The 18,014-nt window shown below is 40.6% G+C and overlaps 1 protein-coding gene across 2 annotated transcripts in view; it reads right to left on the bottom strand.

Moving 5' to 3' along the window:
• The window catches only part of OSBPL1A (oxysterol binding protein like 1A), a 228,913-nt gene that overhangs the window by 167,663 nt on the left and 43,236 nt on the right, over positions 1-18,014 (bottom strand). Inside the window, exon 5 of one of the 2 annotated variants that reach the window (XM_007974412.3) lies at positions 8,451-8,562. In XM_007974412.3, the coding sequence (XP_007972603.3) occupies positions 8,451-8,562 (112 nt within the window). Of the gene's footprint in view, positions 1-1,398; positions 1,812-8,450; positions 8,563-18,014 lie in introns of those variants that run through there. The other variant, XM_037982433.2, reaches the window with a different exon arrangement.

The raw sequence follows: 18,014 nt of genomic DNA, 5'->3' as shown, positions 1-18,014 counted from the left end.
GAAGTCTTTAAGTATTTTACTCACTAACAATCACCATCAAAACTAATTATGGATTACTTTTATGTACTGAAATACTGTTACATATTTGCCTTGGAAAGGTAGACAAGTGGGGTTCATACCTTCCAGAACCTTAGAATGTGAAAAATAACAAGAAATAGCACTGATAGATGTACACATCATATAAATATATGCAGACATATCAATTTATTTATAAATTGCCACATAAAAATATAAAATGTATGTACATATGTATATATGTTGAGAAAGTCATCTGTCCATAACTTTACTTTAGCCAGGATGACCTGAAAAACCTTTTATAGTTCCTCCTTTGCAGCCTCTGCACAGGACACTGTAGATGTATATTTAGTGGGATCACCAAGCCTGTCACCTATCACCCAGGCTAGAGTGCAGTGGCACAATCATAGCTCATTGCAGCTTCAAACTCCTGGGCTCACACGATTCTCTTGCCTCAGCCTCCCAAGTAGCTGGGACCACAGGTGTGCACCACCACACCTGGCAAATATTTTTATTTTTTGTAGAGACGGGGGTCTTACTATGTTGCCCAGACTGGTCTCAAACTCCTGGCCTCAAGCAATTTTCCTACATCGACTTTTCAAAGCACTGAGATTATAAGCACGAGCCACCTTGCCTATTTTTATATCTTTAACAAATACTTTAGCACTTACTACATGCCAAGTGCTATTCAAAGCTCCTTAAAAATACTAACTCATAAAATCCTCGTTAACTACTCTGAGGTAGGTGTTGTTATTATATTGGTTTTTACAGACCAAGGAACTGAGGCAACAAGAGGTTAGGAATTTAACCAAGGTTGTACAACCAGAAGTGGAGGAGCTGGGATTTGAACTCAAGCAGGCTAGTTCCAGAGCCCGGGCACTTATCACTACGCTTTCTCTGAAGTCATACTTACAGCACAAGAGCAACTGGTAATCTGACTTGTGTAAGAGTCTGGAATATGTAAGTAAGATCTAATTTCTGCTAGATCTGAATTCTATTTTGGTTTAGAGAAAGGAAGTGCTTTCAGAGAAAGGCTTGGTGATCCCACTAAATATACGTCTACGATGTCCTGTGCAGAGGCTGCAAAGGAGGAACTATAAAAGGTTTTTCAGGTCATCCTGGCTAAAGTCAAGTCATGGATAGAGAAGCAGGTGGGGGAGCCAGGTGACTAGGGAAAGAGATGAACATTTGTTAACAGTAATCACTATGTGCTAAATGCTGTTTAAGAGTCTACACGTACCATTGCATTTAAACTACAGGGAACACATATATTGAATCCAGGAATTGCTGAAACTAGTTTACCTTTGTCTTAAGAAATGACTAACATTGCTATATACCATCATCTTCTTTTCCCACATTTTTATTTCCACACCCAGACTCTACCTCAGAAGACAGCCAAGTCTCTCTGTAGACTGTCCAAGGCTTCTGCTGGGCCAAGCCTCTCCGTAGACTGCGCACGGCTTCTCCTGGGCCAAGCCTCTCCGTAGACTGCGCACGGCTTCTGCTGGGCCAAGCCTCTCCGTAGACTGCGCACGGCTTCTGCTGGGCCAAGCCTCTCCGTAGACTGCGCACGGCTTCTGCTGGGCCAAGCCTCTCCGTAGACTGCGCACGGCTTCTGCTGGGCCAAGCCTCTCCGTAGACTGCCCACGGCTTCTGCTGGGCCAAGCCTCTCCGTAGACTGCCCACGGCTTCTGCTGGGCCAAGCCTCTCCGTAGACTGTGCATGGCTTCTGCGGCTGGGATGCACTATCTTCGATCTTTCCTCCCACTGGTTCTACGGCGGCTGAACTAGGAACTCTTTGAGAACAGTGGCATCTTCTATACCTCTCGTACATCCCTCCGCCACTGCATGTATCACCCTGACCTGTAATTTATCCCTCTGTAATCTTGAAGCCAGGTACTTGGTCTTTTTGTGTATGGTTTTGTTTTGTTTTTTTGTTTTTTGAGATGGAGTCTCGCTCTGTCGCCCAGGCTGGAGTGCAGTGGCGCTATCTCGGCTCACTGCAGGCTCCGCCTCCCGGGTTCACGCCATTCTCCTGCCTCAGCCTCCTGAGTAGCTGGGACTACAGGCACCTGCCACCACACCCAGCTATTTTTTTTTTTTCTTTTTGTATTTTTAGTAGAGAGGGGCTTTCACCATGTTAGCCAGGATGGTCTCGATCTCCTGACCTCGTGATCCACCTGCCTTGGCCTCCCAAAGTACTGGGATTACAGGCGTGAGCCACCCCGCCTGGCCAGGTACTTGTTCTTATCTGTGTAACCAAAGCATTTATGACAGAGTCTGGCACAATGCATAGTTGGTCAATAAATATGCATGGAATATTCAAATAATGCTGACTATTTGTCCCAGGTTTTAGGGAAGGAAAAGAAAAGATACCCTATTGTTTCTTTCTAGGTTGTCTAGGCTCATAAGTGAAGGAAAATGGCAGGAATTTGGAGTTGAAAATACTATATATGTTCTTAGATTATGTTCCTGTCCTGTATTCTTTCAGAACACTGAAACAAAACTGCTGATTATATCAATGAAAAGCAAATATTCTAGTCTGGGTGGTCAGGCTTCTAGAATGCTCACAATGTTCTACTTGTAGATGTGGATGCTGTTTACAGAGATGTACTCCACAGAAACAGTTCTAAAGGAGCTATACATTCATGATGTGAACTTTTCTGCATATACTTTATATCTCAATATTAAAGCAAATGCTACAGATCCAAAAAATATTTGTCCTATAAGATTTAAATTTAGTATCACTCTAAACTGTCTTTCTTTTCCATCAGAATCAAGTAAGGAAGGATCTTATAAGTCACAAAGTCTACCTCTGTCCTGACTGATGCTTACATACATGCAGAGAACAGGCTGAATAGTAGTACCCTTGAAATGCGGGAGAGCACCTGGAAAATATCTTTCATTCTTGATAGCAAATCATTACTTTGCAACCACTAACCAAAGATTAGGGCAAATATTATCAATGAATGCTAAAACCACTGAGTAGAAGTTTATTGGTAAATAGGGTATTTACATTGTCTCAATTTTTCTCCCTGTAGGTCATTTATTAATTACCAAGGGAAAAGATGTCTTTACAGTGGACCACAAAGTGATCAGAGTTAACATCACTGATAATGAAACAAAGTGACATTATGTGCCTCCTAATGGGATGCACTGGCATGGGATATAAACTCACCTACATAATGTTTCTGACAGAAATACATATCCTGAATCTAATCACAAGAGAAAAACCAAAATCAAGGGCCATTCTACAAATAATTCCACAACCGCTTTCCTCTTCAATAAGGTCAATATCGGCCAGGTGGCAAGGCTCACACCTGTTAACCCCAATACTCTAGGAGGTCAAATTAAGAGAATTACTTGAGGCCAGGAGCTCCAGACCAGCCTGGGCAATATATTGAGGCCTTGTCTCAAATAAAAATAAAAAAAATTAAATTAAAAAAATAATAAAATAAATAAAATAAAATAAAATAAAAATAAATAAAATAAAATAATAAAAAATAAAATACAATACAATAAATAAAATAAAAAATAAAATAAATAAAATAAATTTAAAAAATAAAATTAATTAAGTTAAATTAAATAATAAAATAAAATAAGACAAGATAAAATATAAAATAAAATATAAAATATAAAATATAAAATAAAATGAAATAAAATAAAGTAAAAACATAACATAAGCCAGGCATGGTGGTGCATACCTATAGTCCTAACTAATGGGAGGCTGAGGCAGGAGGATCACTTGAGCCCATGAATTCAAGGCTTCAGTGAGCTGTGATCACACCACTGCACTCCAGCCTGGGTGACAGAGTAAAACTCTGTCTCAAAAAAAAAAAAAAAAAAAAAAGTCAGTATCAAGATAAGGGCTGAGGCCGGGCGCGGTGGCTCAAGCCTGTAATCCCAGCACTTTGGGAGGCCGAGACAGGCGGATCACGAGGTCAGGAGATCGAAACCATCCTGGCTAACACAGTGAAACCCCGTCTCTACTAAAAAATACAAAAAACTAGCCGGACGAGGTGGCGGGCGCCTGTAGTCCCAGCTACTCGGGAGGCTGAGGCAGGAGAATGGCGTAAACCCGGGAGGCGGAGCTTGCAGTGAGCTGAGATCCGGCCACTACACTCCAGCCTGGGCGACAGAGCGAGACTCCGTCTCAAAAAAAAAAAAAAAAAGATAAGGGCTGAGGAGTTGTTTCAGATAAAAGGAGATGAAAGAGATGATGTCACAATTAAATGCAATGTGAGATTCTGGATTAGATCCTAGATTGGCGGGGAAAATGCTACAAAAGACATTATTTGGACAACAGGCTAAATCTGAATATAAAAATATATATTATACAATATTATGTTAATGTTAATTTTCCTGAAATTGAGCACTATATTGTGATTATGTAAGAAAATAATCCTTGTTCTTAAGAGATACTGAAGGCCGGGTACAGTGGCTCATGCCTGTAATCCCAGCACTTTGGGAAGCCGAGGCGGGAGGATCACGAGGTCAGGAGATCTTGACCATCCTGGCTAACACAGTGAAACCCCATCTCTACTGAAAAAAAACAATACAAAAAAAATTAGCTGGGCCTGGTGGCAGGCGCCTGTAGTCCCAGCTACTTGGGAGACTAAGGCAGGAGAATGGTGTGAACCCAGGAGGCGGAGCTTGCAGTGAGCCAAGATTGCACCACTGCACTCCAGTCTGGGTGACAGAGTGAGACTCCGTCTCAAAAAAAAGAAAGAGAGACACTGAAGTATTTAGGGGTTAAGTATCACTATGTTTGCAAGTTACTCTCAAATAGTTCAACAAAAAAATTAAAAGTAAATAAATAACAAAATATTTAACAGTCTAAACCAGATGTGGCAAAATGTTAATAATTGGTGAATTTGAGTGAAGGACATACAAATGTTTACTATAGTATTCTTGAAACTTTCCCATAGGTTAGACATTTTTGTTTTCTTTTCTTTTGTTTTCTGAGACAGTTTCACTGTTGGCCAGGCTGGACCACAGTGGCGTGATCTTGGCTCACTGCAACCTCTGCCTCTCGGGTTCAAGCAATTCTCCTGCCTCAGCCTCCCGAGTAGCTGGGACTACAGGCGTGTGCCACCATGCCTGGCTAATTTTGTGTGTGTGTGTGTGTGTGTGTGTGTGTGTATTTTTAGTAGAGATGGGGTTTCACTGTGTTAGCCAGGATAGTCTCAATCTCCTGACCTCGTGATCTGCCCGCCTCAGCCTCCCAAAGTGCTGGGATTACAGGCGTGAGCCACCACACCTGGCCGAAATTTTTCAAAATAAAAAGACAAGATGTAGAAGAAGGCGGCATTAGTAATAGTGCCTAACAAGTCTCTCCTGTGCTGAATACCTCCAATCATGTATCTTTCAAGGCCATCCAAGCCATTATTCCTATTTGTTGGACCCAAAGATGAACTCCCTGCTACTCCATCAGCTGGGCAATCAACCAGCCCTGGTTTGGCCACAAATAAGATCATCCCTTCTCCCAAGCAACAGCTCTCAGGTACTTGAGTATAATTTCATTGTGCCTGCCTATGTCTTTCTTTCTAGGGTAAAACATTTCCTGTCTCTCCATGCATTATCCTATGACGTGGTTTCTTTTTTGTTTGTTTTTTTGAGACAGAGTCTCACTGTGTCGCCCAGGCTGGACCCCAATGGCACAATCTCAGCTCACTGCAACCTCCGCCTCCTGGGGTCAAGCAATTCTCCTGCCTCACCCTCCTGAGTAGCTGGGACTACAGGTGCCTGCCACTGTGCCCAGCTAATTTTTGTATTTTTAGTAGAGACAGGGTTTCACTATCTTGGCCAGGGTGGTCTTGCACTCGTGATCTCATGATCCACCCACCTCAGCCTCCCAAAGTGCTGGGATTACAGGCGTGAGCCACTGCACCTGGCCCTCCCAGGTTGGCGTGCAGTGGCGCGATCAGCTCACTGCAACTTCTGCCTCCCAGGTTCAAGTGATTCTTCTGCCTCAGCCTCCTAAGCCGCTGGGATTACAGGTGTCCACCACCATGCCCAGCTAATTTTTGTATTTTTGTTAGAGATTGGGCTTCACCATGTTGGGCAGGCTGGTCTCGAATTTCTGACCTCAAGTGATCTGCCAACCTCGGCCTCCCAAAGTGCTGGGATTACAGGCATGAGCCACGGTGCCCGGCCCCTGTGACATGGTTTCTGATCTATTTATGGTTATGGTCTACTTATGGTGGGTTCCTCAAGGTTCTTCCAGTAGTCTACCAATGATCCATTTAACACTCTATCCACAAATGATATTATATGTGGGTAAGGTGCTCTCATTAGAGCAGAATCACTCAATTCAGTCTCTACTTCTATTTCCCAGGCTAAGACCACATCAGCTGACAAATCATATTACCTGTAAAGTCAGCTAAGCCCTTTTCCTTGTGCAGTTTGGTTTTGAAATGTCTTGGAGCATGTCTTTACAATTGCCCTTACTAAATGTCAACTTGTCAGACTAACCTAACATTCCAGTCTGTCAGGAAAACCTCAGTTCCGGGTTCTCTTCTTGTTATAATTAAAATAACAGGACATAATTAAAGACAGTACCTCATCCTCCCTATTTGGTCACAAATTATTAAAGGGCAGGAACCACAGCTAATATGTTCTACATGTTACTATATTCATATAACACAGTGTCTGATAGAATATGTTATGTGCTAATTTGCTTGTTCATTGATAAGGAGAGGATTCATTTTGAGTGCAGAAACAAGACATTGACCTTAAGAAGTCTGACAAATAGGCTTTGTGTTGTTTTTTAAACTATAGAACAAGTGAGAAGATTTTAGCTTTGGGGTAATAAACAACAGGATCTTGGTTTTTACCTAAATAAAAATATTGAAAATTTAAATTAAGAAATCAACATCCTTTAAGCACAAAATTATATTGCCTTTCTCCAAATTCCAAAAGAAAGAAAGGGTATGTGTGAAATTGCAACTCTAATTCAGTATCTTTACTTATTAAGTAGAAAATTAAAGATCTTCTCTTCTCAATATTAGAAATACTACTAAAAAATAATTATAGGAAAGCCCTGGCCATTCAAAGAAGGATCCTATTGTATGAGGGTGTCCAAATATAAGCATGGAAATGTTTTTGTTTTAAGCCGCTTTAGAGAAAGTCCTGAGTTATTGCAGACTCATGTTTTCTTAAATGCAAATTAGTCTTTGACAGTCATAACAATGAAGCTCAGCCATCAAGAAATTACTGCTGCCTGCTATACTGCAATGAAGTCCTCAAGAAGACTGAGAAGGCCAGGCACAGTGGCTCACACCTGTAATCCTAGTACTTTGGGAGGCTGAGATGGGAGGATCGCTCGAGACCAGGAGTTCAAGACCAGCCTGGGCAACATAGTGAGACCTCATTTCAATAAATAAATAAATAGCAAGCCAGGTGCGGTGACTCAGGCCTGTAATCCCAGCACTTTGGGAGGTCAAGGTGGGCAGATCACCTGAGGTCAGGAGTTCAAGACCAGCCTGACCAACATGGTAAAATCTTGTCTCTACTAAAAATACAAAAAATTAGCCGGGCGTGGTGGTGCGTGCCTGTAATCCCAGTTACTTGGGAGGCTAAGGCAGGAGAATCGCTTGAACCCAAGAGGCGGAGGTTGCAGTGAGCCAAGATCACACCACTGCACTCCAGCCTGGGCGAAAAGAAAACTGAGGCATCCAGAGCTATCTTCCCAACATCAAGTGACTCCCAAAAGCAACACCTCTTACAGTTTGCACTGCCACCTCTTACTGTCCTGCACTTCTGTATCCCTTCATTGTCATACTTCATCAGCCTATTAGGCACATTCCCTCATGTCTCCAATTTTCTACTTTTAATTTTGTTGAGTATTTGTAAAACAGATTTTTTTTTGAGACCCGAAATACAAATTTTTTTGGGGGGGGTCTCACTCTGTTGCCTGGACTAAAGTACAGTAGCACAATCAGGGTTCATTGCAGCCTCAAGGTCCTAGGCTCAAATGATCCTCCTGCCTCAGCCTCCCAAGTAGCTGAGACTACAGGTGCACACCACCGTATCCACCTAATTTTAAATTTTTTTATTATTATTTTTTGTAGAGACAGGGGTTTCACTATGTTGCCCAGACTACTCTCAAACTCCTAACCTCAAGTGATCCTCTTGCCTCAGCCTCCTAAAGTGCTAGGGTTACAGGCGTGAACCACCACACCCAGCCTGAAAAACAGATTTTTAAAACTTGCCATAATTTTGTACAAATTAAGAGTTTAAAAGCTTTAAGTGAAGAAACTATCATATAGGTAATTGTGTGTTTAATCAATGACTCCAAGATGACATTATCATTAGAGCCATCAGCTGGTTATCCTCTGTTTTGTCCTCTTTCTCAGAAGCCATTTTTGGTCATAATCTGAACCTTGGTTATAATGAAAGTAAATGCTGTTTATGTTCACATCCATGATATTTACCTTCAAGCATGCTTCTGATCTCTTCAGCATGAGTAACTTCTTTTGCTGTCTGTCCACTCCCATTAACAACAGTAGTATCAGCATTATATTCTAAGAGAAGCATTACCAACTCCTAAAAACCAGAGAATTGATTTTTAACTATTAAGCTAAGATTTTATTGCATTACCACCCTGTTCCAAATTTCTAACTACTACAGAGTCTCCACAATAGAAAAAAATACCATGTGAGAATATATCACGTTATGTCTATAAAAAGTGATTCAATTGTGATAATACCTGACAATTGCCCCAACAATTGCCAATCCACAACTGATACATAGCCAACTTCTATAATGGATTTTTTACGTAAACTATCTGGCTGTTCTGACAAAATAATTCGTGTGGTCAAATTAAATGCGTTAGTAAACACAGCCACTATTTAAATTAGAGAAGGAAGTATATTCACTGAAGATCATTCCTCTAAGGCCTGTTGAGAAATATAATTTCTGCCCAACAGACCAAGATTTTAAAAAATTAATCTTGATATTTAAACAAAATAAAGCATTATTTTCTAAAGTGATACACCATTATTGACTGATAGGATACACCATTATTGGAGGAATGGTTTACAATGAAGCATTATAATTAAGCATTAGATAAGCATGACGAAAAAAAAAGAAAAAAAAAAGAAAAAAAAATAGATAAGCATGACGATCTCCTGGAGTCAGTATTCAACAACAGATAATACACTACAGATTTTTATTTACTCTAAGTGGCTAGCTGGTCTTATAGAAATTTCAAACTAATTGATAACGTACATACATCCAGTATCACTGGGTCAGTTACACCACTTAACAAGACAGCAGAAATTGAGGAACAGAATTTCTGATATTGTGGACAGTATTAGAAATTTGATGTTTGATTATCTTAAGATACACAGCACCGGCCGGGCGCGGTGGCTCAAGCCTGTAATCCCAGCACTTTGGGAGGCCGAGACGGGCGGATCACGAGGTCAGGAGATCGAGACCATCCTGGCTAACACGGTGAAACCCCGTCTCTACTAAAAAAATACAAAAAACTAGCCGGGTGTGGTAGCGGCGCCTGTAGTCCCAGCTACTCGGGAGGCTGAGGCAGGAGAATGGCGTAAACCCAGGAGGCGGAGCTTGCAGTGAGCTGAGATCCGGCCACTGCACTCCAGCCTGGGCGACAGAGCCAGACTCCGTCTCAAAAAAAAAAAAAAAAAAAAAAAGATACACAGCACCTAGGGAGGGGATGATGGCAATGCTTGCTCTTCAGTCTTGCACCAAGGGAGGCTGAAAAACAGTGCTATTCTAACTTCTAGACTGACAGTGCCTGTAAAATATGAAGTGATATCCTGCGTCGCTACATGTTATGTTGTCCTAGGAATTTCATTTTTCCTTTGGGCCATAACATACATTTCCTACATTCTTTTAGAATGTTTTCATAGCAAAAAATGCTTAAATAAAATCTAAAAAACATAAACAGGCAAAAAATACATATACTTATTATTCTTACTATTTTATGACCACTATAAACATTTTGGTGTATTTCTTAATCAATTTCCCTATGCAAAATTTGAGTTTTTGTAACATAATTTTACTTATATGCCACAATTGTTTTATACCTGCATTTCCCAGTATAGTACATGGTGTTTACAAACACATGTTTCATATTTGAGTATTATTCTATAAAATGTACTACCACATTTTAAAAATAGGAAAATGGTTTTTTTAAATCTCCTAATATCTTAATAAAGTGAATTCTTATAAAATATCTTAATATTTTCTGTCATCTTAAAGGTTACATTTTGGGATTCACATTTTCATGCTTTACCTAAATAGTTCATATTAATTAAAGAAAGTAGAGCAACCCACAGAATGAGAAAAAAATTTACAAATACAAGTCTCTTGACTTGTATCCAGAATATATAAAGAACATTTACATCTCAACAATAAAAAGACAACCCAATTACAAATGGGCAAAGACAACAATGAACAATCCAAAACGGGAAACAATTCTATTTATAGTAGCATCAAAAAGAATAAAATGCTTAGGAATAAACTTAACCATGAAGACAAAAGGCTTATATACAAAAGACTCAGCACAAAACACTGCTGAAAGAAATTTAAAATGACATAAATAAATGGGAAAACATCCTGTGATCATGGATGGAAAGACTTAATATTGTTAAGAGGAGAATACTACCCAAAGCTATCTACAGATTCAATGCAATCCCTATCAAATACTAACGACATTTTTACAGAGACAGAAAATCCCATCCTAAAATTCATGTGGAATTTCAAAGGACCCCAAAAAGCCAAAATAATATTTAAAAGAACAAAGTTAGAGATACATCTTGACTTCAAAACTAACTACAGAGCCACCATAATCCAAACAACATGGTACTGGCATAAAGACAGTCACACAGACCAACAGAACAGAATAGAGAGCCCAGAAATAAACTCTCAGATATATGGTCAAATGATTTTTGACATAAGTGCCAAGACAGTTCAATGCAGAAAAGATAGTCTTTTCAAAACATGGTACTGGGAAAACTGAATATCCACATGCAGGAGAATGAAGTTAAACACATACCTTATACCATATACAAAAACTAACTCGATATAGGTCAAATATGGCAAAACTAAAACTATTAAAATTATTAGAAGAAAAAATACTAAGAAAGCTTCATAAGACCTGATTTAGCAATGATTTCTTGGATACGACACCAAAAGCACAGGCAAAAAATGAAAAACCTCATCAAACTTTGAAACTTTGTACATCAAAGGGCCCTAACAAGAGACAAAAAGGAAACCCAGAGAACAGGAAAAAATACTTGCAAATCATGTATCTGACAAGGGATTTATATACAGAATATGTAGAGAATGTCTAAAACTCAAAAACAAAACAAATAACCAGATTAAAAAATGGGCAAAGGACTTGAATAGACATTTCTCCAAAGAAGATGTACAAATGGTCAATAAGTCCACAAAGGTAATCCCAGCACTTTGGGAGGCCAAGGCAGACGGATCACTTGAGGCCAGGAGTTCGAGACCAGCCTGGCCAACATGGTGAAGCGTGGTCTCTACCAAAAATACAGAAATTAGCCGGGCATGGTGGCATATGCTGGTAGTCCCAGCAGCTACTCAGGAGACTGAGGCACAAGAATCCCTTGAACCCAGGAGGCAGAGGTTGCAGTGAGCGGAGATTGTGCCACTGCACTCCAGCCTGGGTGACAGAGCAAGATTCTGTCTCAAAAAAAGATAAAATAAAATAAGCAGTCTAGGTTAAACACAATGGGTATGTTGTCCAGTGGAGATAGCAGAAAGGAGGATTTTCAATGAAAACTATTCAAAAACCAACTCAAATATTGTGTAGGGAGCAGGTGCTGGAGGAAGATGAGGCCCATTTTAGGTGCATGAAGTTTCAGATGCCCGAGGGGCAGCTAGGAACGCCCAGCATGCAGCAGAGCAGAGGACCTGGATGCCTAGAGCAGAGCCTGAGGTCAAAGTGCCGACGTCCAGTGAACCCCAGGAGGAGAAAATAAAGCCCTAGAGTAGATTGGTTTGTTGAGGGGGAAAGTTTCAAGAGAAGAGAGAATGTGGGAGAATTTTTGTCTTTTTGTTTTTGCTTTTGTTTTCTTTGGGGGAGACAGGATCTAACTTTGTCACCCAGGCTAGAATACAGTGGCACGACCTCGGCTTATGGCAGCCTTGACTTCCTGGGCTCAAGTGATCCTCGCACCTCAGCCTCCCGAGTAGCTGGGACTACAGGTGTGTGCCACCATGCCTGGTTAATTTTTGCATTTTTTTTGTAGAGACAGGGTTTTGCCACGTTGCCCAGGCTGGTCTCGAACCCCTGAGCTCAAGTGATCTGCCCACCTCGGCCTCCCATAATGCTGGGACTACAGGCATGAGCCACTGCACCTAGCTGAGAAGAATGTTTAAAAAAAAAAAAAAAATCAAAAGAACACCTATAATGAAAGGTAAGGAAAAAAAAGCAGGAATCATAAAAGCAGCCAGAGAAATAAACTGTGGCATGCCTCCTCCCAGAGAAGTAGTCAGCCTCGTTAAAGTGTAGCTATGGAAAAGTAAGAAAACAGAAACTCTTAAAGTTTGTAAACCACTGCCGACCTTTGGGAAAAAATTCAGTTAACTGGGAGAGCCAAGACTCAGACTAGAAAGGGTCAGATTAATTAGGTGTTAAGGAAGTTGAAAGACCAGGCACAGTGGCTCACGCCTGTAATCCCAGCACTTTGAGAGGCCGAGGTGGGCGAATCACTTGATACCAGGAGTTCAAGACCAGCCTGGCCAACATGGCGAAACCTCATCTTTATTAAAAATACAAAAATCAGCCGGGCGTAGTGGCATAAACCTATAGTGCCAGCTATTTGGGAGGCTGAGGTAGAAGAATTGCTTGAGCCCAGGAGGCGGAGGTTGCAAGGAGCTAAGATTGTCCCGTTGCACTCCAGCCTGCGCAACAAAGCGAGACTCCATCTCAAAAAAAAAAAGGAAATTGATAAAGGAGATGTAGATATATATATTTTTTTAATGCAAGCATCTTCCTCAGAGAAGGTTTCCTCACTCACTGTCTAAAGTAGCATTATCCACTCCCAATCTCTCATCCCTTACCTTACTAATTTTCATAGCACTTCTAAATGTCTGTATTGTTTGCTCCTCTTGGATGAAAAAAGGGATTTGGTCCTTGTTCACTGCTACACTCCCTGCACCTAGAGCAATGCTATTTGTTTTTCAATACTTTTTCCTGAATAAAGATGTTTTACTGAAAATATTCCTGGCTAAGACAGCACTTCGGCCAATTTGACAACTAACTACTAAAAAGTCAGAGGAGTAAAGTACTCACTTTAAGCATGATACTTTTATTTTTTAATGGCTGCACAGAGTATGTTTGGACCAGCAGCGCCACAAGGGTGAGAGCAAAGAACAAAGTGAACACAGCCATGAATCACGCTCCCAAATCACCCCAGTTCCACTTTCCGCTCAGCAGTCGGTCGTTTCCTTATTGCGCCATTATATGGCTATCACCATCACACAAGTCATCTCAGATGAAATACTTAGAGAAAAATCCTCATGCCCAGATTATTTTTTAAAAAAATAACAGCTTTATTGAGATGTAATTCACATACCATAAACTTCACCCTGCTAAAAGTACACAATTCTGTGGCTTTGAGTATATTCATAGAGTTGTACATCATCACTATCTAATTTCAGAACATTTCATCACTCCAGAAAGAAACCCCATATCTGTTAATAATCACTGCCTATTTCCCCTCCTCGTAATCCCCTAGTAACCACTAATCTACTTTCAGTCTCTATGGATTTGCCTACTCTGGACATTTCTATAAATAAATCAAACAATACGTGGCTTTTTGTGTCTGGCTTCTTTCAGTCAGCAAGTTCTCAAGGTTCTTTTATGTTTTGGCGTGTATCAGTACTTCATTCTCTTGATTTCTGAATAATACTCCATTGCATGAATATACCACATGTTTCTTAATTAACTAATGAATATTTGAGTTATTTCTACTTTTTATTTATTTTTATTTATTTTCGGTAGAGACAGGGTTTCATGCTGTTGCCCAGGCTGGAGTGCAGTGGCATAATCATAGTCACTGCAGCCTCAAACTCTTGGCTCAAGAGATCTTCCAAGCTCAGCCTCCCAAAGTGCTGGGACTACGACAGGCCCATGCCACTGTGCCCAGCTATTTTTTTTTTTTTTTTTCAAGTTTTGTAGAGACAGGGTCTTGCTATGTTTCCCAGGCTGATCTTGGACTCCTGGCCTCAAGCAATCTTCCTGCCTTGGCCTCCCAAAGTGTCGAGATTATAGGCATGAGCCACCAAACTCAGCCTCTCCTTTTTAACTGTTAGGAATTATGCTGCTATGAACACTCCCGTATTGATTTTGAAAGATAATGTTTCTGTAAAATTATCTACCTTCAACAGAAATACCACATGAAAAGTTTTACTTCTTGTAAAGCAATTTATTTTTATTTTTTATTTTTTTTGAGACGGAGTCTCGCTCTATCACCCAGGCTGGAGTGCTGTGGCGAGATCTTGGCTCACTGCAACCTCTGCCTCTCAGGTTCAAGCGATTCTCCTGCCTCAGCCTTCCACCTTCCAAGTAGCTGGGATTACAGGCACCCGCCACCGCACCCAGCTAATTTTTGTGTTTTTAGTAAAGATGGGGTTTCACCATGTTAGCCAGGCTGGTCTTGAACTCCTGACCTCAGGTGAGCCACCCGTCTTGGCCTCTCAAAGTGCTGGAATTACAGGCATAAGCCACGGCGCCTAGCCGTAAAGCAATTTCTTAATGCAGGCTTCAGGTTTCAAGATTAGAAAGGAGAAATAATTTCTAAAAATCATGCTTATTGGGCTGGGTGCAATGGCTTTCGCCTGTAATCCCAGCACTTTGGAAGGCTGAGGCAGGCAGATCATGAGGTCAGGAGTTCAAGACAAGTCTGGCCAATATAGCGAAACCCTGTCTCTACTAAAAATACAAAAATTAGCCGGGCATGGTAGTGCGTGTCTGTAATCCCAGCTACTCGGGGGGTGAGGCAGGAGAATCACTTGAACCTAGGAGGTGGAGGTTGCAGTGAGCTAAGATCATGCCACTGCACTCCATCCTGGCCAACAGAGTGACATTCCATCTAAAAAAAAAAAAAAAGAATTATGCTTATTGAACTCCTAGAGACTATAAAGAGAGGTTCAAAAAAACTATTTAAATAATGAGTCATACAACTCATATTAATACAACGCCAAAGACATATCAGAACACCTTTTTGAGGTTTCATCATGTTGATATACTGTTATAGAGAGGGCAGGACAATGTGTTAAAACATTTAAAAACTCAGCTACCAAAAGATGGTTACCTGAAAGGGTAAGTTTTAATCCAGTGCCCATATGTGTGGAAATACAACTCCCTAGACTTTGGCAAATAAAGAAAGCATCCCCTAAAACCCAAATTTCTGTTGAAAAACATCAACAATAAAGATATATCCACTTAAAAGATAATATATTAGTTCTTTCCTGAGAAAAATCAAAGATATAATCAAGTTTAAGGCCAGATTAAAGACTTAAACAATTATTTCTAAGTAAATATAATAATATCCAATATTTAATCAACATTTACTTGTATCAGACACTGTTCTAAAGTTTCACTTTTATTAAACTCATTTTAATCTTCACAAAAATCATACAAGGTAGGTATTATTATTACACCTCTTTTTAAAGATATGGAACCTGAGGCACAGAGGTTAATATGCTTTATACAATACATAAAAACGCCTTCAGGCCAGGCACGATGGCTCACGCCTGTAATCCCAGCACTTTGGGAGGCTGAGGTAGGTGGATCACTTGAGGTCAGGAGTTCGAGATCTGCCTGGCCAACACGGTGAAACTCTCTCTCTACTAAAAATATAAAAAGTTAGCTGGGCATGGTGACGCACACCTGTAATCCCAGCTACTGGGGAGGCTGAGGCAGAAGAATCGTTTCAACCTGGGAGGCGGAGGTTGCAGTGAGCCAAGATCGCACCACAGCACTCCAGCCTGGGTGACAGACTGACACTCTGTCTCAAAAAAGAAAGAAATTAAAAAGCCTCCAAAAAGGTAAAAGAAACACCACAGTCTACTATATATATTGAAAAAAGTTCACCACACGATGAAGCCCAACAGTCAGTAAGTTTCACTCACCGTCAGGTGCGGTGGCTCACACCTATAATCCCAGCACTTGGGGAGATTGAGGTCTGGGATTGTGTGAGCCGAGGAGTTCAAGACCAACCTAGGCAACATGGCAAAACCCTCTCTCTACAACAAATTTAAAAATCAGCCAGGCATGGTGGTGCATACTTGCAGTCCTGACTATTTGGGAGGCTGAGGTGGGAGGTTCACTGGAGCCCAGGAGGTCAAGGCTGCAGTTAGCTGTAATCATACTACTGCCATCCAGCCTGAGAGACAGAGTAAGACGCTGTCTCAAAGAAAAAAAAAAGACTTACTCATGCTCTCATAACTTCTATAGGCTTTGAAAAGTGTCAGTATTAAATATGAATCAATAGCCAATTACAACCTGAGATCTGACATATGACCAGCACAAAGGAGAAAGATCCAGACAGACCAGAAAATAAAAGTTTGAAAGACATGAAAATCTGGAAGAGAACCTTTAAAAGAACTATAATATCCTCAGAGAAATGAGATATTTCTTCATTAACCAAGATTGGATGCTATTAAAAAAGGAACATTCAGTCAAAAAGTTAATATTCTTAACCAGGAAAAATAACAGCAGAAATAAAATATGCAATAGAAAGACTAGAAGATAGACTTGAAGACATCTCCCTGGTTAGGTTTTGTTATACGGCACAGTCAACCTTAAGAAACAAATATTATCCCAGGTAGACACGACCTATTAAAGTGAGCCCTCAAAAGGGGCTAGCCTCTTCCTGGCAAAGAGATGAGAAGCATGAGTAAGTCCAGCCACAGCTGTGTGGCCATGATTTGAGGGTGGCCTATAAGAGCTGAGAGTGATCCCTTGCAAAAAAAAACAAAAAAAAAACAAAAAAAAACAAAAAAAAAAAACCAGTGAACTCTGCCAACAACCTGCGTGTACTTGCAAAAAGCCCCCAACCACAGATGAGAACACAGTTCAGCTGACACCTTAATTTCAGTCTTCTCAGTCCCTGAGCAGAGAATCCAGCTAGGCTATGTGCTTGGAATTCTGAACTTCAGAATCGTGAAATAACAAATGGGTGTTGATTTAAGCCTCTAAGTTGATGGCAATTTGTTATGCAGCAATGGAAACCTAATTCACAGGTTTAAAAATCTAAAGGTAAACACAGTAAAATTCTAGGACACCAAGGGTGAAGGGAAGATCCCACCTGACCCCTAACGACATTTTTTAGCTTGGCATATGGCCACCAAGAATAAAGACTACATTTCCTTGCTACCGTTTAGCTAGTGTGGCCATGAATATTTCAGTCAATGGGATTAAGCAGAAGTCTCATATAACGGCCTCTGGGAATCTTCTAGAAGGGGCAGTTTGTATATAATCTTTGTCCCTTTTTTGCTCCCCCTAGCCTGCTTCCTGGGATTGGGATGCTCCCAATTGGGATGATATGGTCAAAGTCACACATCGTAGAACATTAAGACAGAAGAAATCTGAGTATTTGAGTATTTGCCACTTTCCTAAGACCACTTATCTAGACTTTTAGGCTACAGAGAAATAAACTAACTTTTTTGTAAGTCACTGTTGTATTAGGTTATCTGTCATTCTTTTTTTGGGGGGGTGGGTAGAGATGAAGTCTCACTATGTTGCCCAGGCTGGCCTCAAACTCCTGGCCTAAAGTGATCCTCCCTTCTCAGCCTCCCAAAGCACTGCTATTACAGGCATGAGCCACCAAGCCCAGCCTGTCATTCCAATTTTAATTTATATACTTCCAGTGATTAAATAATAATCAGGTCACACACACAGGACCAGGAATCAGAATAGCCCTAGACTTCTCAACAACACTAAAAGCTAGAAAACGGTGACACAATACCTCCAAAATTTTGAGAGAAAG

This window comes from Chlorocebus sabaeus, chromosome 18, assembly GCF_047675955.1.
Source record: "Chlorocebus sabaeus isolate Y175 chromosome 18, mChlSab1.0.hap1, whole genome shotgun sequence".
In the NCBI taxonomy this organism is placed as follows: domain Eukaryota; kingdom Metazoa; phylum Chordata; class Mammalia; order Primates; family Cercopithecidae; genus Chlorocebus; species Chlorocebus sabaeus.
The sequence above is the reverse complement of the archived record's forward strand: the minus strand, read 5'-3'. Positions and strand labels throughout refer to the sequence as shown.